This window comes from Blennius ocellaris (assembly GCF_963422515.1).
Source record: "Blennius ocellaris genome assembly, chromosome: 11".
NCBI lineage: Eukaryota > Metazoa > Chordata > Actinopteri > Blenniiformes > Blenniidae > Blennius > Blennius ocellaris.
Genome location: NC_137660.1, coordinates 6,908,412 through 6,935,824, shown reverse-complemented (window position 1 = coordinate 6,935,824; position 27,413 = coordinate 6,908,412). Strand labels below are relative to the sequence as shown.

Sequence of the window (27,413 nt, the reverse complement as noted above, 5' to 3'; positions counted from 1 at the left end):
ACCCTCACTTATGTTACACTGCGTCTTATAATATACATACACTCTTTAAGTGCAGAGCTAATCTGTGTGTTGTTGTAACGCGAACCCGTACTCGAAGATGCTTTAAATCATGGGTGTAGCCTGGGACAAAACTGGCACCCTGCCACCAAACCGCAAAAGCCTCATTTACACAAAAATGTTTTGAAAGTTTGTGTTTTCACCTCCGCGTTTTGAAGATGAAGACCATTTACATAGAAATGGCAGAAACCCAGAAAATAATGTATTCCGCATGTGAGACTATGAATTGTTATTTTTGGATTGAAAGCATGCACACATGCATGCACAGAACAATACGCTATACACATTAACAATGGCGAGTACACAGATATGTGTATGGACAGATTACTATTACGGTGACTGTTAACTATAAAGCTACCAAGTTCCAGGAGAATATATGAACTGATCGTCATGATACTCTTGAGGAAACGTTGTTGTTATTGTCCTACTCGTGCATGTGCTATTTAACCACAGCCGTGGTCTGCATGTTCACTAGCACTGTTTGCGCCATCGATTCGGGACCAAGCCTGAGCAGTTTCGAAAAGTTGTGTTTTCAGTTGCTTTGACCATCGTTTTAGTGTAGAGAGAACCCCACAATGCAACAAAAGTGTTGCGTAAACGGGCCCTAAAACACAACTCAAACATTACACATTTTGGTCTTTCCTAATCTGTAACCCATTAGAGGGCACTAACTTGGAATTGTTATAGGACGTTATTACAAATATTCACAAATTACAATTTGTGTTATTTCTCAAATCCTAAATCTTAAAATAACCTACTTTGTCATTTTTATAGAAAAATTATCCTTCTGAAAATGTAGAACTGACCAAAATTCCATATCCTACATTTTTTTGGGAGACTCAAATTAATATGTTCACATATCATTTAATGTCTTCATTACCTTTTTAAAACTGAGCGAATTGACACCTTTCATTAAATGTGTCTATCCAGGGCCCTGACATAATGTGTTACTTTCATAAGAGAATTCATAATAAAAAATCTGCATGAACTTAAGATTTGATTTGAAAAGAAAGGAATATACTGTGACATGTATTGTGTTGTTGCGCAGGAATATATGAATGCGCTGTGATTCACTTGCTTGGAAGAGTAGATAGATAGAAGAGTAGCTCTGTTGATCAAATGTGGACAAAATGTATATTTCATGAAGTGTGACACTGTGGAATGATATTTATAGATTTACAGAATATTTATTCTGTCACATGTGAAGTAATTAAATCACCTGCCCCAACAAAAGGGTTTATTGGAAACACTTTTACAGGTACATATTTTATAGGGAGGCACTGATGCCCCACGGTGTACTCATAGCTCGAAAAAGCTCCACAATACAACCCAGCGAGAACTACGTGACATCATGCATCAGCAATGTCGTCTGCAGGTACGCAAGAGAGCTTGAGCAAAGTAATCAGTTTTATTAATGACAATGACAAACACAAGACAGAACGTAAACTCTAATCTTCCGGAATCTCAATAGGAGACGAAGGTTAGTTCATACAGCACCAGCAACTTTACCACCACCATCGGGCTAACCAGCAGTAAGCCCGATGTTACTCTAGCTAGATTTTGTTGGACCGCAGCGGTGACACAGAGGCTGTGCCTCAGTGGTTTGCGGCAACGAATATTCTTCACATATCAATTATAGAGTAAAAATGAGAATTCTTTTACGCTGCGATTTGGTCTCCCTCACCTCCTAAATGCTTGGTTTCTTACACCAGAATAGCTTTTCCCGACAAGTTATTATGAGCAACATTGGTTCATGCGCTCTCAGATTTTGGCCACATTTTGGTTTGGGCTATTGAATTCATGCCACATCGCTGAGCGATTTGAGCCATTTGAGATCAGAGTGAGCAGAGGTTTACAACTTCCTGGTATTTTGCTGTGGCAGAATCCCCGCTGCTGCCTTTAGGGCCACTCCATCACGACAAAAAACACAAATGGATCGTTTGTGTGCTCGACACCTGCATAAGCCTGTTGAGAGGCATGCCAGAGTCAGCTCACATCCAGGACAGAGTCTGTTCTTGGTTCTGCTCAAAAAATTTAAACAATTGTAAATCATTAAAAGAATATCCCCTGATAGGTAATAATTATTCCGTGGCGATGCCACACTCGCTGCATGCACTCCAAGTGAGAGTTCAGTTGTGTGAGCTGCTTGGTCTTGTATTACCTGCACATTTGACGCTCGCAGTTGTGTACACCCAGGTGCTAAATGCCATGTGGAATGCAAAAACAATGTTAGCTGATCAGGAATTAATGTCCGTCTGGCTGTGAGCTTTGTCAGCTAGGGGCCGCTTCAGGTGTTAATGAGTTTACGTCCAAAGTGTAAAATCTTGGCCTAATCCGTCTACCATAGGATAGATTTAAACATGAGGTCAAATTAGGGTTGCCAACTTCCTGAAAAAGAAATAAAGGCCATCTACGAGCAGGGCTGGCTGACCCGGATTCCTTCACTCTTCCTGGAATGGTGAATTTGTTTTCGCACTGTGTGAAACGGTGACTGAGTCATAAATGACTAGGTCATTCAAAGTGGTAAATGAAAGGACAATTTGTTTTGAATACATTTATAATTTTGTATTGTAGTATTTTATCTAATAAAGTTTACTTTATTTATTATTTGTTTCTCCATCCATATATTAAGTATATGGCTATATACTGTTTGAATTTGTATAAAAGATATTTGCATATTGCAGTGTATACTGGAAAGTAAGTTTATGATTATATATTTATTTGTATATATTATTAATCAACTGCATTTATTTCTTACTTACAATAATATTGTAAATGTTGTGCTGCAATGCACCATGGGAGTTTGGGTTAGAGGGGCTTTCAATGCCATTTTTGGGGGTTTAACTGGGAGTCTCGTTAGTGATTGTGTTGTGTTGTATTTTTGTTGCTTACTTCGTCTCGTTACTAAGTTAGTTGGTCTTAGTTTAGTTTAGTGTAAAAATTGTAAGTTTGAAACCAGGAGTGAAGAAGGTTATGTGTTTCATATCACCTAACCATGGTGTCAAAGGCTGTGTGTTTAATGAATTTATTGCTTATTCTATCTGACGACATGTTATATAATCCATGAAACAGTCACACATGCTGCCAAGGATGCATGTTCAGTTTAGTTAACTACTTCAGTCTGACCAATGATTCAAAACCATACCCTTTACTGAGTACGTTGCTTGCTCATATATCCCGGGTGGGGTGAAATTACCATAAGTTTATTATGTAAAGAGCCCTGTAAGTCATGAAATCCATTGCCATTTTACAGACTTTATTTAATTGACAAGTGTGGTTTATCAAGGGACCCAAGTCAAATGCTCATACAGTACTATAACTTCTGGGACTTGTAGCTGTGATTTTTGATGCAGATACAGGAAGCTATTTCAGTGGACCCCCATTAATGTGGAGACAGATCGGAAACTGATCCAAGAATAGTAACCACAACCTTATAGTTCAGGAATGAAAGTACCAATGTGTGCTAAGATATTTTTTCTTACTTTTATTGGGCTGGAAATTGCACATTTGCCATTTTAGTTTAGAAAGTTTGCATGACCACAATCATTATTAAATCAGAAAACATGAGGTACCTTGAACAGTATTTCAGTGGGCGGAGATGTTCTACAGCCATATAGCAAGCAAGTTCAGACGTGACTTTTGAGGACTGCTTCTTGGTGTGTGGTGCTCTGGATGTGAAGCCTATAATTTACAGTTCATGGATTGACTGTTCCATTGTTGTAGGATGAATGCCTCATTGTCTGAATTCTTGACAAAAGGGATCATTACAATGATGGTTTTAAGTAACAGGACTGGTTTGATGACAAAGCCTCGGTGATAGGTGACCTGATTTAAAGCTTTGTCTTTTTTGACCCACAGATTTCGTTTTCATCAAATCAGATTCAGTGGAACTGATTTCTAAATCGTCACGGTGATTGAATGGGTTTTTGGTTATGTGTATGATAGGGGCACAAGAGGTCACTTTAACATTGTTGGTGACACTCTTTTGTCTTTTAAACTAGCTGTGATCAAGCCCGGGTTGCAGATCCTTGGGCCCAGCTGAAAATACAGATAAGGCAAAGTACACTCAACATGGTCATCCATCTCAGACGTAAAGTTTTTCTTGATTAATAAGATGCTACATTCCATTCACTGCACACAGCCACCAACAGTCCTCTCAATAACAGGACTCTGGTGTCAAAACATTGAACACTAGTCATGGCTTGCATACAGATTCCAAAACACTTGCACTCTTTTTGCAAAACAGCGAACACGTTTCTTTGCTCATCTGAACACACTTCATAGTACACTTAATGATACACATTTTTCAAAAAGTGGAACACTGAAAGACAGAATTCGGACACTGTTCCAACACAGCGGTCACAATTAAAACACAATGGGTGAAAGGTGAAAACACTTTTTCCAATGAACTGCACACTATAAAACCTGCTGGGAAACTGCATTCGCTGTTCAGAATGGATGTCAGAGGAGGAAGAGGACGTGGATGACCAAGACCATGACCAGAACCAGGACCTTTCCATGCACCTGGTCCAGAACCTGACCCAGACAAAGACCAAGGCAAAGAAATACAATACAGATGAAATCCATGCATTGTAAGCTGTCAGTGATAACATGCTGATCATTGAATGACAATGAAAGAAGCAGGACAAAGAGCGACACCCAACCTGAGCAGATACACAGCGGGATCTGATTCTCTGCCGCCATATTCTCCATTTCTGACTCCTACAGAGGAATTCTGCTCTACATGGAGGTGGAAGGTCATATATTATATATAAGCCATATATTCGAAAAATAATTTCAATCATGGTCTTGGCATGTGATGACGTTTCTGTTGATGCATGTCAGAGCTTGATCAGACATAGCTTGTAAAGGTGATGAGTTCCTGTGGCCTGGCCAGGCTGAAGGAATTGATGCAGATGTGGTGTAAATATTTGCATTTTGTACTGTGGACAATACAGTGCTGTGTTTTTTTGTCCAACATTATTTGTATTTGTAATGCAGTCAGGCACTGCAATGGCCCCCTCTGATTCAATTATAAGATGCATTTGTGTTTAAGCTGTCATTTTTTAGGACTGTATAATTTTTCTATACTTCAGGTGAAAACAGTGAGAGAAGAGTGTTTTGTATTTAGCAGTGCAGAATAACTATTTACTACAGCCGTAGTGTGCATTTTTCAAAAAGTTGCATTTTCCCACATTTTCACAGCTCCCAGCGACATCGTCAAGTAAGCAGATACCCAAAACGCAACACAAGCTTGATGTCGGAAAAATAATCCTGATGAGACATTGCAAGAAATCCATGCTGTTTTAGAGGCAATATGGAGGCCGTGCTTTGAGGAAAGTCAACTCATTGCATTGCTATCTTTTTTAAATGTCATTGTACAACTGTGAAGTTTAATGATCATAAACATTTCTCGCTTATTTTCTGCAGAATCCCCGCCCCCCCAATTTTTTTTTATAGTTTATTGTTCTCACAAAATGTCTGATGGAATGCACACCACCTGGTTTTAGGTGGTCACATCTCAACCCCTACATTTAACTGCTAGTTTCAGTCTTCGCTATTTGCCATAATAACCAACATGAAGGCACCATTTAGTGTCACATTTCAGACATACATTTGTCTCGCAAAAAGATTGGCAGCTATGGTAGATCTAATCATCACTTTCTGGCGAAACAAGAAAACAAATTCATGTCAAGTAGAATTCATGAAATGCCTTGTGTCGACAGGCAGCCTATCCGGCCTTTACAAGCTTAAAACCTTTTTTATTTGTTTTCTTGGCTCATTGTCTTTTCACTTATGTAAAATATGTTGCTGCCACGCTGTGAACAATGTATGTGCTCTTTTAATGCTAGGTCGGGAGCCGGCTGGTCCTCCAGACGACTGGAATTCTGATGATTGTCTTGGGGATCTTTGGGAAGTTCGGAGCAGTTTTTATCACCATCCCAGACCCTGTAATAGGAGGCATGTTCCTTGTTATGTTTGGGATGATTGCAGCAGTGGGGATATCCAACCTCCAGGTAAATAGATTTCACTTCTATCATCTATCACATTTTATTAGGTGAAATTTCTTTCTCATTCAAAGCACCTATTCGGGTCCTTACTGAATATTGTCGGCTCCTGCGGCATTGCCCCGTCGCTGATCCTGTAAAAAACAAGTACTCAAGCAACTTACAAGCAACCATGGACAGTTACAGTGCCATTTATGAAAACTTTATTGGAGTAGTATCTTTCCTCTGTAAAATACGGGTCACTGAAATACTGTCATAAAACCATTTCATCCAAAAAAGTAAAGCTCTTTTTCTGCACCCGTTTTGTAGTCGCTTCATAATATGGGAAACACTGAGTCGGACAATTTAAGCTGAGTAAAAAAACTCTTAATAGAAATCAAGAGGAGAATTTGTGTAAAGTGGTGCAATGTGTAGAATATGTAATGTAAAATATATTTAAATACCATGATTTCATCTTGAGTACACGTCTCGAAAACATTTAACGTCCACTGATTGAAGCCCACGTCGACCAGCTCAATGTGAGCGATGCAATGAGCTTTAAGTGGGCGGCGATGCCTGGAACCGGTCCAATCGACAAGCGAGCACGTGAACCTGGGTCAAATGTAATCTTCTTTCCTGGCACAAGACATCTGAATGTGATAAAAGCAGGAGTACCAGGGAAGGTCCTTATCACTGTTGGACATTAAAACCACCCACAAAACTGTGCTGACAAGATAGCCATTAGAATACAGAGTTTTCAGATGTATCATAGTTGAAATGCATAAAGACACCGTTCAAATCAAAAATTCATTTTCGATACGTGGATGAACTCCACACGTTTAAAGTAGGCTTCAACAAGTCAGGCTGTGTCCACTAAAGCAGCCAGACTCTTTTCAACAAGGGCCTCATTGGATAATGAAGGCTCGAAGCCGTCGCTTTTTTATCTCAGAAATAATTGTCAACACAGATTTTTTAAGGCACTTTTGGACTTGGACTTTGGACTTTCTTTATTGTCATTGCAGTACATCACACAGTGAGGAACTGGCAACGAAATGTCGCTGCTTAGCAACCGGTAAAAAAAGGCATTAAAAAAATGTATTTAAATATATTTAAAAAAAGTAGTGCAAACAGTCAAACAGTTAAAATAAGGTGCATATGAATGATAAATAAAAGAGCAGGATGAGAAATGGGATGGACTAAAATTGAATAATTGCACAGTGTGATGTTGCACAGTATGATGTTATAATGTTATTTGGTATTTAGAAGCCTGATGGAAAAGGGGAAAGAAGTTTTTACAGAGAAAAAAACACTTTTTCACACAATGCAAAGGAAAAACTAAATTTTAAAAGGAAGACACCAACAGAACCGGATATGAAGACTTTCTGTCGGGTCATGCTTCAAGAAGGGGGCGGCACAAGCAAAACTCAACAGATTACATTAACAAGGTCATACATTTGCTTGCTTATCCAATGAAGTGTTCAATTTGCAACAAGCACTCTCCTCAAATATGTTGTGCTTTTTTTCACGACAGTCTTTTATGAGTTGACCTAATCTCATATATTAAGGTCTTTGTTGCCTTTTCAGCTTTCCCTATAACTGAGTTTTGATGGTAAATAGCTCACAGTTTCTTCAATTTCCCAGCTTGAAGGTCAAAGTCACAGTCACAAATCTCAGTGTCAGGAATAATGAGCCCAGTTTGAAAAGTTTCAATGTATCATTGCTAAATGTGAAAGTTACCATTTAACTTAATGTGATTGAAAAGACAGTCAATTCTTCATTATCTTGCTTATTTCTGATGTTTCTAAAGACAGGTAGAGATCCAAAGTTACCTCAGATAGACAAAAAGCATATGATATTCGAAATTAAATGTATAACACCCCCCCTTCTGCCATTACAGACACAACAGTCCCAAAACTGCAATTTACCAAAATTCCTAAGCATGCACTTAATGATCAGGAGTAAAAAGCAAACGTGTCCAAAGGAAACAGCTCCGATGAAGAACTAAACCCTTCCCTATAATGTTGCACAGCAATGAATCATTTGTATAGAAAGTCTCGCCTCCTAAAGGGTTTCCTCTGTCAGCCTTTGTACAAAGATGAAATGCTATACTGTACTCACTCCTATATTCTCTCACAACTATTCTGTTTTCATTGAGAAACGACAGCTCCCAGGAGTCCGAGTCAAAGGTTTCAAAAAGTGAAGTGTAATGTACAGAGTATACAAAGTGAGTGCTGCAACAAAGTGCTCAGAACGTGGGCAGAAACCTCCAGTATTGTGTTTCACTTTGTCACAACACTTAATGGGAAAACACATGGAAGCTGATGGGACAGTTACTAAAAGTGGAGCAGGACTTAGTGTGAGTATCGATCCCCCCATGAGAGGAAAGAACCTCGCTGGGGAAAAGTATTCAGCCTCTTGGTGGCTATTTATGGGCCGGGTTGACCCCTGCTATGTCGTGGCAACAAAAATGGGAATTAGATAGCAAAATAGGATTTGAGTCCTTTTTTCGATTTTCCAATTGACTCGCACATAATCACATTTTAGCGAAATTCCAAAACAGAAATGTCATCCAGCTGAAGACAGGACAACAACCTAATGGGATTCATCAGTGTCACGGAACTGAACCGCTCTGAACGGTTTCACAGATCAGATCTCCTCTCCTCTCCTCTCCTCTCCTCTCCTCTCCTCTCCTCTCCTCTCCTCTCCTCTCCTCTCCTTCCAGTACGTTGATCTGAACTCCTCCAGGAACCTCCTCATCCTCGGCTTCTCCACCTTCAGCGGGCTTGTGCTGCCGACCTGGTTTCACTCCAATCCCGGCATCATTGACACGGGTAACTCCGGCTCACACTCACGCACAGGCGACAATGCCCAGCCCAGCCCTCTCAGACTCAAACGTGTAACAAAATAAAAACCAAAACATTGTTTTTCTGACAAGCAAAAAAGTTCTCATTCTTTAATGATTAGTTCAAGCATTTCAGGTCCTCCTGTATCTGAAGACACACAACAATTAAAATACAAATGCATAGATCCACGTACACATTTCTTTTTCACTGCTACAGCAAATATATTCTTCGATTAACATCTTGTAAAATTGTCTTTTGTAAAACAAAGACAGGCGTTCCACATAATCCGCCAATATTTATTGCTACAACAAAAACATACAGAAGACAACATCTTTTTTCTTGTTTTTAAGGGCAAACAGAAAACATTTCTTCTGTTTCTGTTGTCCATTTCAATGACAATGGATTAAAATAGAATACAATACAATAGAATGTATTATTGTAACAAGTACAATGTTGTTGTTTTTTGTAATTTAAAGCTTTTTTAAACCTTGACATGACTTGATCAATGAAATATTTGAATATAGGTGTAGTTCTTTATTTGGTACATCAAATAGAGATAAAATTAATAGATAAAACAAAGATTTCTTTTCTGTTTGGCTGTGTTTTAAACCTCTGGACCTAATATTGATAATTCATTCATACATGTTTCAAACAATCACTTCACAGCGTAGGTTTGATGAAGAGAATGCATTGTAGACCTCCTGCTGGATCTCATCTCCATTTTCTTCCTCAAACTGTCTTTGTTTGAGATCTATGATTCTGTATCACTGGCTTTGATGTTGCAATACATCAGACACCACCAAACAGGATTTTTTTTAAAATCCCCTCAAATTGAATTGTGAAGGACTTTTGACATGGTAACAATCTCAAGTGAAATCCTGAACAAAATGACCTCAGTATGTTCCTGAAGTATGTACTGTAGGTGTCGCACTGCCAAAACTTCGGGATTGCAGTGTGCCGCACATGTGCGTTCCAGCTAATGACTATCAGTCATATTTTCATCATATTTATCTTGTAACTTTGCTACTGTGTGAGCCCCGCAGCTCGTTAACATGTTGGAGGCGGATTTACGTGATGCACCTGAACACATCACGAAAAGCGTGTCAGCTCCTGCAGTGACAAAACGGACCATCGCTGCTCGGACAACAACTTTCTTTTATCACTGAAGCAGTTCAGCAAAACGCATTTCTGAAACCACTGAAGGCAAGAAATAAGCTGTGCTGCCGAAACAGCATATTTTCTTTTCGGCAGCTGGCTGACATCACTGCCGAATTTTCTTCTTGTTCTTATGCCTTCAAAATGGGAGTATGTAGGGGCCCTAAGACTCCCGCTTGAGTGTTTTTACAAAAACAACATGAATAACAACCATTTCTACACTGCTTTCTTTGGTCCTACGGCATTATGAGCAATATCAACTGTATTTTCAGTGGACATTTCACCAACAAGACACACATTCAGCTGCGAGAGCAAAAATACAAAAGCAATAAGAAAGTTTGGTAAAAGATACCGTCAACACCCAAATCTGTCGGCAGGGCGTAACGGGCAGGGTAGGCTTTTACCCTTGGACATTTAAGTTGTGACGGCAGCCCCCCAGAGACGGCTTACATTTGGTCCACATCTTTGTAAAGCCAGCTCAGACCTTGCATTTACATGTCAACAGTCCCCATAGTGGAGTCACTCGAGCTGCTGCTGCTGTTGCTGCAGAAGAAAAGCATTGAAAAATGATGTGGGGATGAAAAAAGGCACTGAGGGAATGTGCTCCAGTTAAAAGTAATTTCATCCTTTTGGGGTAATTGAGATAAATGAGGTGGAGACGCTTGGTTAAAGGTTGCTAAGTAGCAAGTACTTATCAGAGCATGTAATTATATAATACCTTTCAGAATGGTTGTTTTATACATAATGATTGTGAAACACTATAATCTCAAAAGACGTCATATATACTGGCAAAAAGGCGAATAACAGAAAATGTTACTTGCGAAAAAGATATATTTAAAAAAAAAGTCTTTGATCACTTCTTGTTGTTTAGTTTGATAATTTGTGAAGCATTTTATTTTAATACTTACATTTACTAACAAACACCCAGAGAATATACATTTACCCTTCAATAAATTGACTTTTGGGGCTAAATAAAATATAAATAAAACACGCACTGGAAAGATACTGAGAAAGGTGTACAACTTTAGGAAAATGTGTATTTCTTTAGATTCACTAGGTTAATAATAATTATAAAATTTACTGTATTATTATTACTTTTTGAAGTATTCTCTTTCAGTGTGTTTTTTAAATGTTATTTTAAGTTTCTTTGTGTTCCAGACTTAGGCTATTTCGGGTCAAAATATGGTGGTTTTGGGTTTTAGTCTCAGAAACGTTTCACAGTTTGAAAAAAACTTTACACGGAAATGGCAGAAACACTGAAAATTATGTAATTTGCTTGTGTCGTGCGAATCACATTTATCATTGTTTCTCCCACATTATGTATTTTTGTGGGTTAGTTCTAAAATAGTTCTAAAATGGTGCATAAAGTTAATCTAAATCCGTCAATTACACGAATTTCGTGGAAATTACATGTTGTGGGTCAGAAAACGAACAGATATTTAGTTTGCTGCTAATATTTAAAACTTAAACAAGAGAAAGGCTGCAGTGTTAATTTTTTGAAGCAAAATCATTAACTCAGTGAGAAACTCTGTCCAAAGCAGAGCTACGATGAATTTCCTCAGAGTCCATAAGTTCACCCCGAAGGCAGCTATAGAAGGAGACATGAGCTGGGAACCTTGTGTGGTGAAGCAGTGGGCTGAAATGTTAAGCCTTGTGCACTTACCTGAGGATAGACTCACCATTAAAGTTATTAACTGGGATAAAGCCCATAAATACCCTTGGTTTCATGAGGTCCTTCTAATATTTACAAAAATGAATTTACAATCATTGTTTTTGATGAATTTACGGTGTCAGATAACAAACCACAGTCCGATATTATTTGATAATTACAAAGAGCAGTGAAAGCCGGAACTGTAAAAAAAAAACCTAAACAGAGAAGTTACGTTCAGTGTTTTTCCACAGAGCTTTATGTTTTGTTAACTCTAATTTAAAGGCGGACAGGAGGTCTCTGTGTGCTCAGCTCAGAGCAGGAGTGCTGCCCCAAGGGGTGGAGGTGGGTCATTACAAAGGAGCCTCTGAAGAGAACAGGCTATGTATTGTTTGTTACTAATGTTTGGTGGATGAATTTCATTTCATGTCTTATTGTCCACTGCATAATGATTTAAGAATTGCTTTGAGCGTAATAATCCTGATCTCTTTTGGTTGACAGAACACGATATGCTGAGTTGGGTATTTAGAATTGAAATTGAATTATTTGGCAAGATATGTGGAAAAAGCCTGGACAATGACACTGAAAGCTTTGTATCCAGACTCTTGATTCCCATGAAATGTTCATTTTATATTGAACAGCTACCATGACTGTCATCTTCCTAGCAATGTATGTCGTGTCATATAAGCCCATGTGGGCTGGGCACATGTGTGCATGACACTTAAATAAAAAATATTAATTCATACTCAACTAAGCATAGGTTTTCTGACTTCAACAGTATCCAACTTGTGATTTAGTTTCTCATGAAATTCTTTCCTTGCCGCATTACTTCAAAAACACTTTAAAACCCGAGGAATCCACAAGACGGACAGTTTGAGTGAAAGCAGTTTTCAACGATGTTTTGCAGACAGACTAGCCAGTGTTCAGAGTGATAACATAAGAACCCAAACAGCCTCCGTCATCTCCTTTAGACACCAGGGCGGAGTTCAAAACTGGGTTATTTTAACCACCGGTTAAGTCCGAACTGCTGTTAACTAACCGACCGTTAAATATGCGATGTTTAAAACATGGTTAGCCATACCGTTAGTTAACGTCGCCGTCAAAGTTAACAGTGAGGTTAACAACACTCCGCCCACTTTCAAGTCTCCATGCTTCCACGTTTTGTGTTAAACATTGTGGCACAGTGTTTTTATCTGGTCTATAAAACTACCATAAAACATGACAAACAATGCTGCTACCAGGATATTAAAGTGGAACATGAAAACTAAGCTGGATGATCGGACGAAGCATCATCTTTTTTTTAAGTTTTGACCCGAGAGAATGATATGGAAAGTGGATTGAACAAAGCCCCGGAGTGGCTGTAGAGAAAAATAATAATAACGCGTGGGAACGAGATAATAAATGGTTGCCTCAAATGAATAAAGTGAGAATTTAATCTGTGGCCATGAGATTCTTTCATTGTGGCCACGGAGGGCGAGTGCATGAGGCTGCGTTGCTCCACTATGAGACTCACTCCTTTATTATTAAGCAATACTTTTGGTTCATCAGTAACTACCAAACAAACTACATACTACTGTAATTGAAAACTTGGATGCTTTTATCCATAAAATGAGTTGTTTTCAGTTGTTTTTGATCAGTGTGTGTTTACATAGGTTACCATTGGAAACGGCTGTAGAGCTGCGTTCTATCATTCTACACCTCTATTCCTCCTGATGATTCAGATTTGATTCAGACACGTGCAGAAACCAAATAATTTGATCTCAAAGCTGCATAACAGCAAATATGACAGGATGGAAGCACCATTGGTGAAAAAATATAATACACGGGAATGAGATAGTAACTTGGCGTCTCCAGTTATTCATTGGAAGTTACTAATCAATCATCTAATTTCCACACGTAACTCTATAAATATATATATATATATATAATTTTATTTTTATTTTTTTTCCTGTGGCCACTCCAGAGCTTCCATAGAGACGTAACTCTTCATTACAGTATTGACTTATATAAAAGTTAAGTCCACGGTACATCCTATCCTTCTTTTGTTGACATCACGAACGCAGCGCTGCCAGTGAACGCCATGATGAGAGTTAACCACACTGTTAAAGACCTAGCGGAGGTCCGGAAGTGCATTAAAATTAATGTTTTGAATAACAACGTAACAGTGCTGTTAATATTAACGGTCAGTTAAATGTATTTAAAGGCTGGATAAACGATAACCCAGTTTTGAACAACTGGCGCCCTGGTGGCTTTTTTACAAACATGATCAAAATCACAAGTTCGATATAAACCAAGGTGTTTCCTTATGCAAATTAAAAATATTTTGAAACGTTTGCGTTATCATGATTCTGAGAAACCAAAGGCCTGTGGGCCAAAACTGCAGGCCAACTCATTCAGCCAAACCAAGCAGATTCCAAATAAGAGAACATTGATTAAAAATAATGACATTTTAAATAATTAGAGTAGCGAAAACAACACTGGGACCTGAGCCATCAGCGATTTTGTCATGAAAGCAAGCAAACCAGCATTAGCCTCAAAGCCATGCTGTTGCTCATCATACCACAGTCACGAACATCTTTTGGATATTTGATTGTATTTCGCAATGGAAGGTTTGGCTTCAAAATGTCAGACACCACCATTGTTCACCAAGAAACTATATTTTCAAAAAGATAAAATCAAAAGTAAAAAACAAAACAAAACAAAATTCCATAAGATCAAGGAAGAGCCACAAGAGACACTAGCTGTGGGTACATGGACCAAAATGCATCATATTATATGCAGATACAAGTAAATATGCACCTTATAAACATCTCAGTCTGATCATATTTGCACAATCTGATTGAATCGGAGGAGGTGCTGTAGTCCGGGTTTTGATCCGATCATGGTCCTTGTAAGTATAGTCAGAGTTTTGTGTGCATGTCTGTGACATCAGTTCACCTAACGTCAAGACATGACAACGTGCTTTTGGTGTCTTTTGAAATGTAAAAAAAAAAAAAAAGACCTGGTTAATTCCAGTTTTGATATTGGCGGGCTTCCATGTAAAGCTGGTTATAGGATTCTGTGCACGTCTCACAGACCGCAAACGTCACAGTGGGTTAATGGAATTATTAATGGGAGTCAACTCATCTCAACTCAACTCAACTCAACTCAACTCAACTTTGTTTATAGAGCACTTTAAAACAACACAGTTGTTACCCAATGTAGAACACTAAAAACAATATAAAACAATAATAATAATAACTAAAACTGTATATATATATATATATATACAGTTATATATATATATAACAAATTTGTAAATAACAAATCAGAGGCCACAACTCAGTGAGAATCCCAACTTACCCTATTCCTTTTCGTACCAAAATGCAACTTTATAACAGGATACGGTTCAATGAGCTGTTGCGAAATCTATTCCAAAGAACCAAAACACAACTAAAGGTCTTCTAAATTACTCACTGACATTGATCTGTAAACCTGTAAAGCCAGACTAAAGATAGCAAACTGAACACGCACTGGTAAAGCAAATGGAAACAAAGTATATAAGTAAGACAGTATGTGTTCGTGAATACTTTTACGTGTTCATTCCTCTCACGCTGTACACAGTGCACATGATCTTTTGTGCAGTAAAGGGAAGCATTCCATATTTAGATGAGAACGCAGTTAGAAAAGAAAATTATTTTTTCGGTCACACACATCTGCATGTCCTGCACTTCATCGCATGCTCATGAACACAAAGGGAATCAAAGCACTTTGGGGGTGAGATGAATTGAACACTGTGTGCCTTAATAATTACTGTCCCGCTCAGACACGCCACTAGACAATGCCAAAACATCCGCACCTACTGCTTAATGTGACAACACACCTTGGCAAGGCGTGTTGTCAGCCTCAGCCCTTCCAAGGAATTGCAAACCGCTTCATACCAGAGCTCAATGTTTATTTTCACCCAGATCCATCATTTGAGTGCTTTGAGTTTTATCTCATACCAAGATCCCATGCATGATGTCTCACAATGTTGTCATCTTCATCACGATATCAACATAACAAAAATAAATTTCTGAAAAGACTGCGCTGAATTGTGTTTCCATGCTGTGAGTCAACATATTTGGCGAATCAGTGAAGTCCCACTGCATGAGATTCTTTGGAAAACAGATCACTTCTTTGTTTCAACATCACACCATGTCTGGTGAAGCCAAAAGCCAAAACTACAGAAAATCAAAGACAAATGACGAAAAATAACAAAGTCAACAAACCACCACACTTCTAAAGCTCTATGGACTCACATGGTCCAAGAAGAGAAAGAGCAATGTCCTTTGGAAGACATTCACATCTCATATTGTGTTCACAAGTCATGCTGAGACTGAAATACTCAACATTATTGTGTGTCTTTATCATTCAGACCTTGTTGCTAAAGAACATGTGTGTGATCAAGCTGTCAATCCTGAGGTTTTCAGCTGACAGCTATACAGAGTCTCCCCATTACCTTGAGCATCAGTGTCGCCTTTGGAACGTTTACCCGAGGCCACACAGAGCTCCATCTGCTGTCTGGTTTTCCCGCCATAAAACGAAGATAAAAGTGTTGAATTAAAGGTATAGTAGAGGATTTTCTTCTTCCGGGTGGATCATCAAAATAACTGGTCCTCCCAATTGTCAATCATTCTGGTGATATATGACGTAAGCCCGTCGTACGTGCTCGTCCCTGCGCGCAGCTCACTCTACACGGTCCTCATCATGCCGGTGGCCGACCCGACGCATTATTCTCGGACATTTTTACACAGTTTCACCCCCTCTGGTGCAAATCTTCTTGTAAAGTGAGCTTATGTGAGCGATGCCGACTTGTGACTTGTAAACAGAGCGTGCACGAGGAGAACTGGGCTCGTGCACGTCTCTCGCACGCGTTTTGGTAGGCGTTCCATCTCGGGAGCAGGTACAGCGTTGCGCATGTGCATTTTTTTCAAACGGTGGAGAGGGCGGTTCTTTCCTAAAATTCCGGAAAATCCTCCTGTATACCTTTAAGCCGAACGACTTGTGCAACCGCAGCACAGGAGTCCCGTGACAGTGAGTGGCGACCTGTGTGTTCCCATTGCTTTGTTTACAGATTACTGCTGCGGCAGTTTCACCAGCCTATAAGCCCCTGAAGGCCAAGGTGTTCCCAAATCCTGTGGGCCCAGATTGCAAACACTTTACCTTGAGGGGCCGTCCACACGAAATTGCACCACTTTTGGTGGATCATCCAAACTTTTTCAGATCATTTAGAAGCCCGAAAACATTTTTTTTTTTTTTTTTTTTTTTAACATGGGTCCCTGACTAGGCAAAGACTATCATCTGTGGAAAAAAGATGATGTAACCGTCCCCCCTGAATTGTCTTTTTGTTCATTTTCTGTGACTGGATTGAGTATTGATGTCGATCTACCTGACAAGACAACATGAATTGGATGCAAGTTGCACTTCAGCCTGTTGGAGGTGCTGGTTACGTTTTTAAACTCTTGATCTGGAAGGTTTTCACACTCACACATGACTTTTTACTTGTTATCGTTGGGGGGAAAAACAAGTCTCGAGGTCTACAATTAAATCATTTGGATGTTGTTGCTCCTTTGAGACGGTATCTGTACAAGCTGCTTCAACAGGCTTGTTTTCATTATAAAAAACATCAGCTGCCCAGAAGATTTGTACCATGAACACTTAAAAATCGAGAAAACATGTATTTAGATCTTTTAGTTGTGAAAATAAATCAAAATCAAAATGTACTGCAACTTGTTATGTGGTACATCTCTCAGTTCAGACTGAAATATAAAAAGGTCAAGTATGAAACTTTGACCTCAGTGTCAAGTAACAGAAGTCAAGATTTGAACACATTCCGTGAGGTTTAATCCAGATTAAATGTGTGTCCGTTTACACAACTGGCAGTGCCTGTACATGAAAAGCGGATGGATGTCATGTCATGTACTTCGTCAGGTAGTGAGAGGAGAAAAGTGGTAAAGAAAACATTTATGAAGAAGAAAAAGCTTGAAAGTTAAAAAGTTAAACCCTGATGACTAAAGAAGGGGAATTGTCCTCTGTATTACATAAACATACTACATTCATACACACCAGGGTGATCCCAATTACACTAATCCCTTTATGAAGCATTAATCCAATAAAGTGGAATTAGATAAAGTGAGGTATGATCAATCAGAGATCTGGAAAGCAAAGATCAGTTGCAGACTGTATGCTATTGATTCGTATCGTTTGATGACACATCGATCGCCTGCGGGGGGGGATCTTAGCGACATCTCCTATGAAGCGCCGTCAAAAGAGCAATCCTCCAGATTAAACAGCTCCTCTCTGCAGACATAAGACCTTGATCCCATGAGTCATGTGATGCGAGTGTCTCCCAGGAAAGTGCTAATCCAGAGTTCAATATTGGGCATGAGGGCTTGTCTGGTTCTCTCAGGTCTAGGCTGCTTACCTCCCAATCCTCTTGGCTAGCCCTCATGTCACTGGCTGTAATCTGCCCAGCTCAGATAAAGCACTCTTGCCCCCGACTCGTTCCTCAGCCTCAACACTCAGCCGAGGGCGCCAGACAAGAGAAGGTCTGTCAGCGCTCTTTGTAAACAAACTGCCGCTCATCTAGACATCCTGACACGTACAGACTGCGAGGACTTAAAATCAACTCAGTGGGTGCTCTGAACTTTTGACTGATGCTTCTTTTGGCAGGGTGTGTGTGTGTGTGTGTGCGCGCGTGCGTGTGCGTATGCAAGATAGTATGGGTTATTGAAAAAGAGCATTGTTCAGAGTCAAACCAGTGATATTGGCAGATTTTGATTCGATTTGATGCAACTTCATGAGGCACTTTCACGGCTGCGGGGCCTTTTGGCAGGGATCCATACGTTCAGTGGGCCGTCTCTACTTGGCCTGCCAGCTCAAATTCTAGAAAGCAAACCCCTTCTCCTCCACTTACTTTACAAAACCTGGATGGTTGTTCTTGACTTTCTAAGAAAGTTGACTTGACTTTCACAACTGAGGTTGTAAAAACACCGCTGTGCACATGGTGCAAATCTTCTTCACTGTTCTTGCTTTTTTTTAAGTTTTCCATTGGACAGTGATTTTGAATTACTTTTTTTAGTAGAGCCATTTCCTCGAGGCTCTGTGTTGGAGCAATGGTGATGGAGGTTGTAAAAACATCAAAGACCAATGAATGAGGACAGTTCCAAAAATCACCACTGTGTCATTGTCTCACTGCTCCTGGACATCCCATACAAGTATATTAATTAATCTACCCTCGTCCCTCCTTTATAAATCTTTTGAATCAGTTGATGGTTCCAGTGGACCTGCGGCTAATCCCCGGTGAAGAGCTGCAAAGGATGCAGTTCATTCACAAAGCTCACATAGACTAAATAATACACACACAAGATCGAAGCCCGTTTACATGACAACGTTTCAAGTGAAGGCGCAATGTTTGTTTTTTTTTTCATTTTAGATACGACGTCCCTTTACACAGAAATGGCAGAAAATCTATGTCATTTTCATGTTTGGCCATTAATGGGTGCTGTTGGTTGTTTTATTTAATTTTTTGTAATGAAAAATGGACATCTACTCGTGCATGTGCAGAAGGACTATTTACCACAGATGTTGTGCGCATAAGCAGCAGCAGCAGCATTTTTCCACCATCTTCTATCATTTTAAAAAAGCTCCACCTTGGAAGTCTTTTTCAAAAAGTTGCGTTCTCAATGTCTCAGAGCACCATTTTTACCAGTTTACTTGCATAGGTTTCCTCCCACATTTCAAAAACGCGCATGTGATTGTAATTGGTAATGCTAAATTGTGTGATAGACTGATGACCTGTCCGCATTTAAAAAAACAAAACAATTTCATTGATGTCCGTATGATGTCCAGACAAGATGTAAATACGACACAGACGTGATTTGCGCCTCTTTTTGCTCAGTGGGTGTATTCAGTAATGCTATTTAAGCACCAAGCAGTGTTTCACTGAACCCAATGGAAGGGTGGCAGAATCCTTCAACCATTACAAAATTCTATTTTCTAAAGCAATCCAAAAATCAATTAAAAAAAATGTCAAAACAATCTCACCTTGGCTCTTGTGAGACATTCTGTTGGCACACTGCCCTCCGTCACGGAGAATTTTTCACTCTGCCAGACTGTGTTTCTGTGAGAATAAGCAGAAACTTTTTGCTCACATGTTTCTCTTTGGCATCCCAGCCTCACCGCCGATGTAGCAGCCTTCTGAAGTCAGGCAGAACATACTGTATATTTTACATGAGGGTTACAGTGAAATGTTCGGTTCTTTCCCTTGAGAGAAGATGGATCTCTCACTTTTCATTGCTGGCATTCATCTCTTGAGCCAGTGGCATTCCTACCGGGCAGGGTCTGAGATTATTGCCTAATGGAGGTTGATCGGATCCAGTTTGCGGTGCAGTTTGTCTTCGCTTTTGAAAATTTAAGGAAGAAAAAATTCTGTTCCAATAAAAACTTTTCGCGTTGAGGTTTGCGGCCCGTCCCAAGTAAATCAATCACAGTTGCGAGAGCAATGTTTGTAGAGTTGTGAGTTTTCGCAACCTCATTTAGGTCAAGGTTAGTAATATAGTTTGAGTTCTTTTTTAAACGACAGATAAATGCAGGGAAAATGTTTTTACCTTGCTGACATGTTTTGGCTGCGTCTGCAACCTTCCTCAGAGCGTCATCTGACGTGTGATGATGTGTCGGTCTTTATCAGCCCCCCACCATCCAGTGGTCTCTGGAGGATGGAATCCCAGGTCTGTGACAGGATGTAGCCCCCCCCCCCCCCCCCCCCCCCATGGCCTCCTTTATCCACCGTTTGAACTTGTTCTCCTCCGATGTGATGACCCTTCTCTCATTCCAGTTCATGATGTGGTTTTGGCTTCTGCAGTGGTCCGTGATGCTGATTTAGCATTCTCCTGTTCTGCTGTGCTTTTTAATGACCCCGTGAGTCGTCCTGCTGTTTCTTTTTCACATTCTATTTGATGTTCTTTCTTTCTCATATTAAAGGATCTGCCCGCTTCGCCAATGTATGTTTTGTTAAATGATTTGCATGGGATTTCATATATTTCATATACTCCGGGTCTATTTTGTCTTTACAGACGAAGCATGTCAGCAAAGTAAAAACATTTTCCCTGCATTTATCTGTCATTTAATAAAGAACTCAAACTGTACGTAGTCAGAACAACAAAATGAACATAATCCAAGTACAAGGTTATTAATAGTTAAGGTAACTGTTTAGTTTCCGGTGTGGTACAACAAAAACACAAGTTGTGACAGTGGACTTAAGATGTTTATTGGATGTATATTTAACACCTATTTAATATGAATATATACTGTATAACAGATGTCATGCTTATAAGTTTCTAAGGCTACTTTAAGCCTGTGTCACTGGTTAAGCCTAAAACTAGAGATTTAAAAAGTGGAAGAAAAATCTTTTATATTTTTTAGTTCGTCTATTTATTACTTCAGCTTCTTCTTCTTTTATTAGTTTAGTTGTGTTTTTTAAATGTATTTATTACTATACCATTATATCGTGTAATTTTACTTACTAATATCACTGCTAGACACAATCTTACTTTACAAAGTGCAATATTACCATTCTGCACATTATGCTCTTCATTCTGCTATTTTGAAATTGTTGCTTTTAATATGCTGTTTTTATGAACAATACTGCATTGACAACCTCTGCAGCACACTACTCATACTGTCACTGCAGCAGGCCTGCCACTGTACACAATCTGCTGCTTTCACCCCTCTACCACTCTTTTTTATTGTGCCGCTCTTTGCCCACCTTTTGGCCCCCTGAGTATAAATAAAGAAGTTTTCTTTCTGATTCTAACCTTTAATTTGCTCACATTGACAATTAGAATTACCAGATATTTTCAAAAGTCTCCAGCTTCATCAATCAGAATTATTGTTTAATTCATAGACTTTTCTGAGAGTGAAAAATTTATATTGACCCCCATTAAAAGGCAAAATTTTGCATTTTCTCATGTCAGTGCTTCGTTTCCGAGCTGTGACTGTGATGAAATGATATGCTTCAATGCAGACTAATATTTGTTTAACGTTTTTTTAAATTGATTTTTTTTTAATGTAAAACTTTTGAAGCAACATGATTTATATGTGGCATTTAGAGCATTTAAAAAAGTAATATAAATACATTTTACAATAATAAGATTTAGTCAGACTAGAAAAATTTATCAGTTCATGATATTTGGTAATGTATGTAAGATATGAGTGTTTTAAAACATGAAATTGAAAGGGTTGAGAATTGATGGTTAGGGTTTTTTCTTTTTTTTTTCAGTATTTTACGTCTTTGTTTATGGCTCAAAATATATAAAAGTTATAATTTATCCATCCATCCATTCTTTTTTTTTTTTTTTTTTGAGATGATCATATCTTCTAATTGTGGCATTTCCAAATGATGAAGAGTTGAAAATCAGATGTATGATTATGTTTTTTTTGGGGGGGGCTTTGTTTTGATATTCGATGGCTTCGTACAGAAACGTCAAATTGTGTCAGAATGTATGCGATATGTGGATGGACGAATGTGATTCATGGTTTTGAGAAGAGCTTTTGTTCAGTAGGTCACCTAATTTTAACATAAAATATACCTTTTATTGTTATTTTTGTTTTAATGTTATTTTTCTGGACATATGAAGGGCGTTAAGATTTGGACTATGAGGGGTTGACGGCTTCAGGCGCACACAGTTGTTCGTCATTCGGAAACAAATTTGCAGGTATGAGCTCCATCCAACAGACGCATTGGAGCCGGACTGTGTGTGGATTGGTTGTCATCCTGTCCTGCAAGATTTACTATCAGGTCTGCTGGGTTCGGTTTGCGTGGGTGCTTGTATTTTTTTTGTGTGTGTGTGGGGGGGGGGGGGGGGGGGGGATTCCAGCCATGTGTGCCTTGAACATGACCTCTGGCCTCCATCTGGAGAAGGCAAGAGCAGAGAGAAGTCTCCGCGCCCGATTTATTGCTGCCGCACTTTCACAAACTATTAAGGACTAACAAGGTGGCTTTGTTTATTGTCGTTTCTCTGAATGCAGGTGTTAAAGAACTGGACCAGGTGATCGTGGTCCTCTTCACCACTCACATGTTCATTGGTGGCTTCTTTGGGTTCATCCTGGATAACACCATTCCGGGTATGCCAACATACATATCAGCAACAATAAATTCACCAAGTCGTTATCAACATTCGCTGAACTCGTCTTTCCTCCTCCAGGTACTGAAAAGGAGCGAGGCATCAAGAGCTGGCGGGACAAGGTGCAGGTGGAAAGCAAAAACATGTGTGACCTGTCGTGCTACGACATTCCCTTCTGCAGTGGCATTTTGAAACGATTTAGATGTTTCCAGTACCTACCCTTCCTCCCATCTTATAGGACCACCCAGGAAGAGACACCCATGTAATGAAGTGGTACATTCCAGATGTATTGATGCTGGCCCCGGGACGCCAGACAGTAGTTGGTGCTGCACATATGTTCAATCAGCGTCTCTCTATCCACACCCACAACCCAGTTTTCACACAAGTAGATGCAACTTAATGTTTTTATATTGTTTGTTTAATGTTATTTATCACTGTGGGCTGATAGATCTATGATAGAGTTGCTTCCCCCCCCGTCCCCCCCCTCCAAGAGTTTAAAGGGTCAGTTTGTGTCAAATCAGCAGGTTTTTAGAAAAAAAAATTCCTCCATTTGCCATAGTTTATTGTACTAATGTCAATATTCTTAACATCTTAACGCCAAGTTTCCATCTGTCATCTTTTGAAAATTTCCTCCAATGGTTCATCAAGTCAGCACTTCCAGGGGAAGTTTTCAAGAACATTTTTGTCATTTGACTCTTTTCCCTTATAACGTTCATTCAACAAACATGGTCCGGAACAATTCTCATCGTTTGGCTTCCTTTTTGCGCTCTTACTCTGAAAACCGTTGATCACTTTTATCAAATGGTTTGTAGAGTTATAAAAGAATATCAGTGTTGCTCCAACTCTTAAATGTAATGGTTTTTATGATCTAAATGAAGTGAGTTATAATGCTGAAATTTGCCACTCTTTAATTTAAGCCTCTTCATTTTCTTGATCCATGGATTCCCTAGTGACTATTTATTATTACAATCGACTAAGGAATCGATCAGTTTGTCTATGATTTCATCTGATTCGGATTGATCCTGGGTGGCCCTGAAAATGTCGCCGGCCAAATTACAAATTATCACTACGAGCATGGGTGTGTCTGCTCTGGCTTCATTCCATTACCCAACAAGATAACCAACAAAGGCAGTGATACAAAAATACACTTGAAACCTTCACTTGACCTGTGATAAGACAAGTGCTGTGGAGTGAAATGATATACATCTGATGGAGTCAAGTGTAAAAACCAGAGAATCCAAGTCCTTGAAAATAATTATTTTCTGTATTCAAATCGTGCAAATATATATTTGTGAATGAAAACACCTGGTTGTATTGAACAAGTCGTGAATAAAAGAAGAGTTTGAAGTATTTATTTTCTTGCTGAGAGCGGCAGGAACTAATGAACTAGTCTAGGTAGAATATGCTGCAAACTGTGACATTTTGAAGTTATTATTCTCAACAATGAAGCGAATCGAATGTTTTGAGTCAAGAAATCTCATGTGTCTTCTCACTGAATGTCTTCTCACGGAATCTAAACTCGTCGATTACTGAACCAGAAACAAGTGAGTCCTGTTTCTAACCATGGGTCATATTAGCAGGTATCTTTGTTTGATCCGGGGTCGAGCTGCTGTGCTCAGAGCTTGTATCACAACGCACCACTTCAACTGTACATGTAAAGGTGTTTCTTACCTTTTTCCTACATTGCATCCTTGGGGATGAATGTTTTTTTTCTTTGTTTGTTTTATTTCACATGAAATCAAATTGTTTTAATTTAAGCATGTGGAAGTTAATTCACCATAGTTCTTGAGGTCATGGTGCCTGAGCGAGCAAAGAGAAGCAGCAATGTCCAAACATGCTTTAAACCTGAACTGAGGTTCCTGCGTTCAGTGAACGATCCGCCCACCCGGGCAGCCGAGAATCAAACACAGTCCATACTCATCATTGTATTACGTTTTGTTCGGAATGTAACCCGTAGGATCATTACTACCTCATCAAGAAATCAACATCACTTTCACACTTCCTGGTTGTTTTGTGTCTCTCTGTCTCCTGTTGCTGTACAGAAGAGCCTTTTCCCTTTTTCAAGACAATGTGTTTGAATTTACTCCTTTTTTGCACACTACTTATGAAAACTTACTAAACTGTGATACTGAAGGGTTATCGCTGAATAAATTCCGATCGTACTAAATACTTGTGATTGTTGCTTGGTGTTTGTGATTTATGCTTGTGTGTGTGTGTGTGTGTGTGTGGGGGGGGGGGGTGATCTCCACTGATATTGGACAAGCAGCAGGTTACACACTGTTGGGTTACCAATCCATCACTGAGGAAATCTCAGTCTCAGACATAAACTCACACCTACTGACAATTTCAGAGCAGGAGTAGGAAATCCATTACCCTTAATCTGTGGCCACAGTTTTTCACAAACCAGGTGGTTGGAATAGTGAGCATCAAAACAAGAAGACAGATGCAGCTTTTCTTGGGTGGGCCACTTCTTTCAGTATTTTGTTTGTAAAGTGTCAAGAAATGCATAGAAATGCAAGTGCAAAGTCTCTCAAGTTGCACCGGAGGATAAAAACAAGAGTGTGGCTTCTCCATTAGCAGAACTCATAATGATCTTCAGTGGTGCCTTCAATACATTCTGGTGAATTGGATAAAATCATAAAAACGCCATAGGTGTCCAATACAAAACCATCATCCTAAGCTAAAGAAAGGGAAACCCATACTAAAGAATAAATCATTAAAAAAAACACATAAATAATAAACTAAATGATAAACCCTGCTAAACCCTATGTATTGTGTGGCTTGGCGCGGAACTGTATTTAGATGTGTCTTTGGGCCAGACTCAGTCATGAACGTTCAAACGTTCCACTCCCACACCACACTACACTCTCACCCGCACCTTGAAACATTCACAGCATGCACACCAACACCTATAAAACCCCAACAAATGGCAACTCTCAAATAATACTTGCTTTCTACGATGCTCTTTTGTTAATTGTAATGTTGCCTGCACAGACCGGCCGGAGCCTTCAGCGACCCCTACCGGACCTGCAGGTAGCAACAGAAGCTTCAATAAATTACTTTAAACTGACAACTGTGTGCAACTTCTTTTGTGCAAAGTGGCATTTTCTCGTACGCTAATATGTGTGTAAAACTGTGTGCAAATTAAAAATGCTTTGTGAATATTTAAAGTGCAACAAGTGTTTACTTGAGTGACGAACCGCATGTTTATCACAGTTAAAAACAACTTATGTAATTTCATTCGAGAGATTCTTAATTTACTTTTCTTTCATTGAAATAATTATTTTAGGCACCATAAAGGATGTTGGCTAACCTCTGAGAGCCCGATTTGAATTTATTTCTCTGGTTAAAGGAAGATGTAACTAAATTTTCTATTTATACAGAAGAAATCATATCTTGAATATTTCGAAATCATCACTCATCTTTGAGTAAACTGTGGAGGAAATTATAAAAAAAAATTTTAAAAATGTTTTCGAGGAGATTAATTGACATTGTACATAGTAAATGTGACTGAGTTTTCTACCAACCAACTTGTGGAACTTAATAGTAGTCGCTGTTCATTAGTGTAACATATAGAGCAGGTGAAGCTGGGTCTCTTACATACACATACACACACTCACACTCACACACACACACACACACACACACACACACACACACACACACACACACACACACACACACTGAGCACCGTATGTGGAAGCCATGTGTCTGGGACAGGAGCCAAGTTTGCCACCAAGGCCAACGCCGGGTCAAGAAGAAAGCCACTTTGCGCAGATAAAAAAATTACGAAAGTTGTCTGGCCTTGGACCTGCATTGGCACAAAGCTAACAAGATCAGCGATTGCACAGTATGGGATCGATTTACCTACAAGGATTCATTAAGTATTGTCAACTACGCAATTATCAAAAACGCTACGACACACAGTGACATTCATGCTTGAGTTGGAAACATTTCAAAAAACAGAACTACAGAAGTGTACCAATCAGTGTCTGTTTTCACTGCAAGGAATAAAAAACATTGAGGGAGTAATTCTCCTGAAAAACATCCATATCAACACAAATACCATATCTATATTGTGTGCTATTTCAAAATAGAAGAAAATAGATTGTTGCAGCATTAACATCATTAACATGGCAGCATTTATCTTCAATAAAACTGCTAAGAATGGAAATATTCATCATGAAATGGGAATTGTAGCACTCAAGAGTTTTGGCAAGTCCAGAGAAAATCTCCAAAGTGCAAAATTGGATGACTGTGATCTTCAGGCCCTAAAGGTTGCACTGCATTAGAAACAGACATGATCCTGTAATGAAAATCCCCGCAGGAGCTCAGGAACACTTTTGAAAACTTGCTGTGCATCAAAATACCTCAGCTGTGCACTCGCCATTTAAAACTCATCCGTGCAAGGAAAAGACTTAAATATAGCCCAGACACAGAAATGCCTCTCTCTCAGCGTCAAGCTCATTTAACGCTTCACAGTGCAAGTGGCCATATTTGGAGCTTCTTCTGTACTTCACATTTGTTCCAAAGTAAATTCAATAAAATAAAAACAATCACTGAAAAGATGATTAAATGG

At 39.2% G+C, this 27,413-nt stretch overlaps 1 protein-coding gene across 1 annotated transcript in view; it reads left to right on the top strand.

Annotated features, from left to right (window-relative positions):
• LOC308136977 (solute carrier family 23 member 2) overlaps positions 1-23,100 on the top strand; it is a gene marked incomplete at both ends in the record, with an annotated part of 85,311 nt that extends 62,211 nt beyond the window's left edge. Inside the window, 4 exons of the mRNA XM_080505533.1 lie at positions 5,910-6,074; positions 8,767-8,875; positions 22,740-22,835; positions 22,916-23,100. Coding sequence (XP_080361659.1) covers positions 5,910-6,074; positions 8,767-8,875; positions 22,740-22,835; positions 22,916-23,100 — 555 coding nt within the window. The remainder of the gene's footprint in view (positions 1-5,909; positions 6,075-8,766; positions 8,876-22,739; positions 22,836-22,915) is intronic.
• Between the last annotated feature and the right edge of the window lie 4,313 nt (positions 23,101-27,413).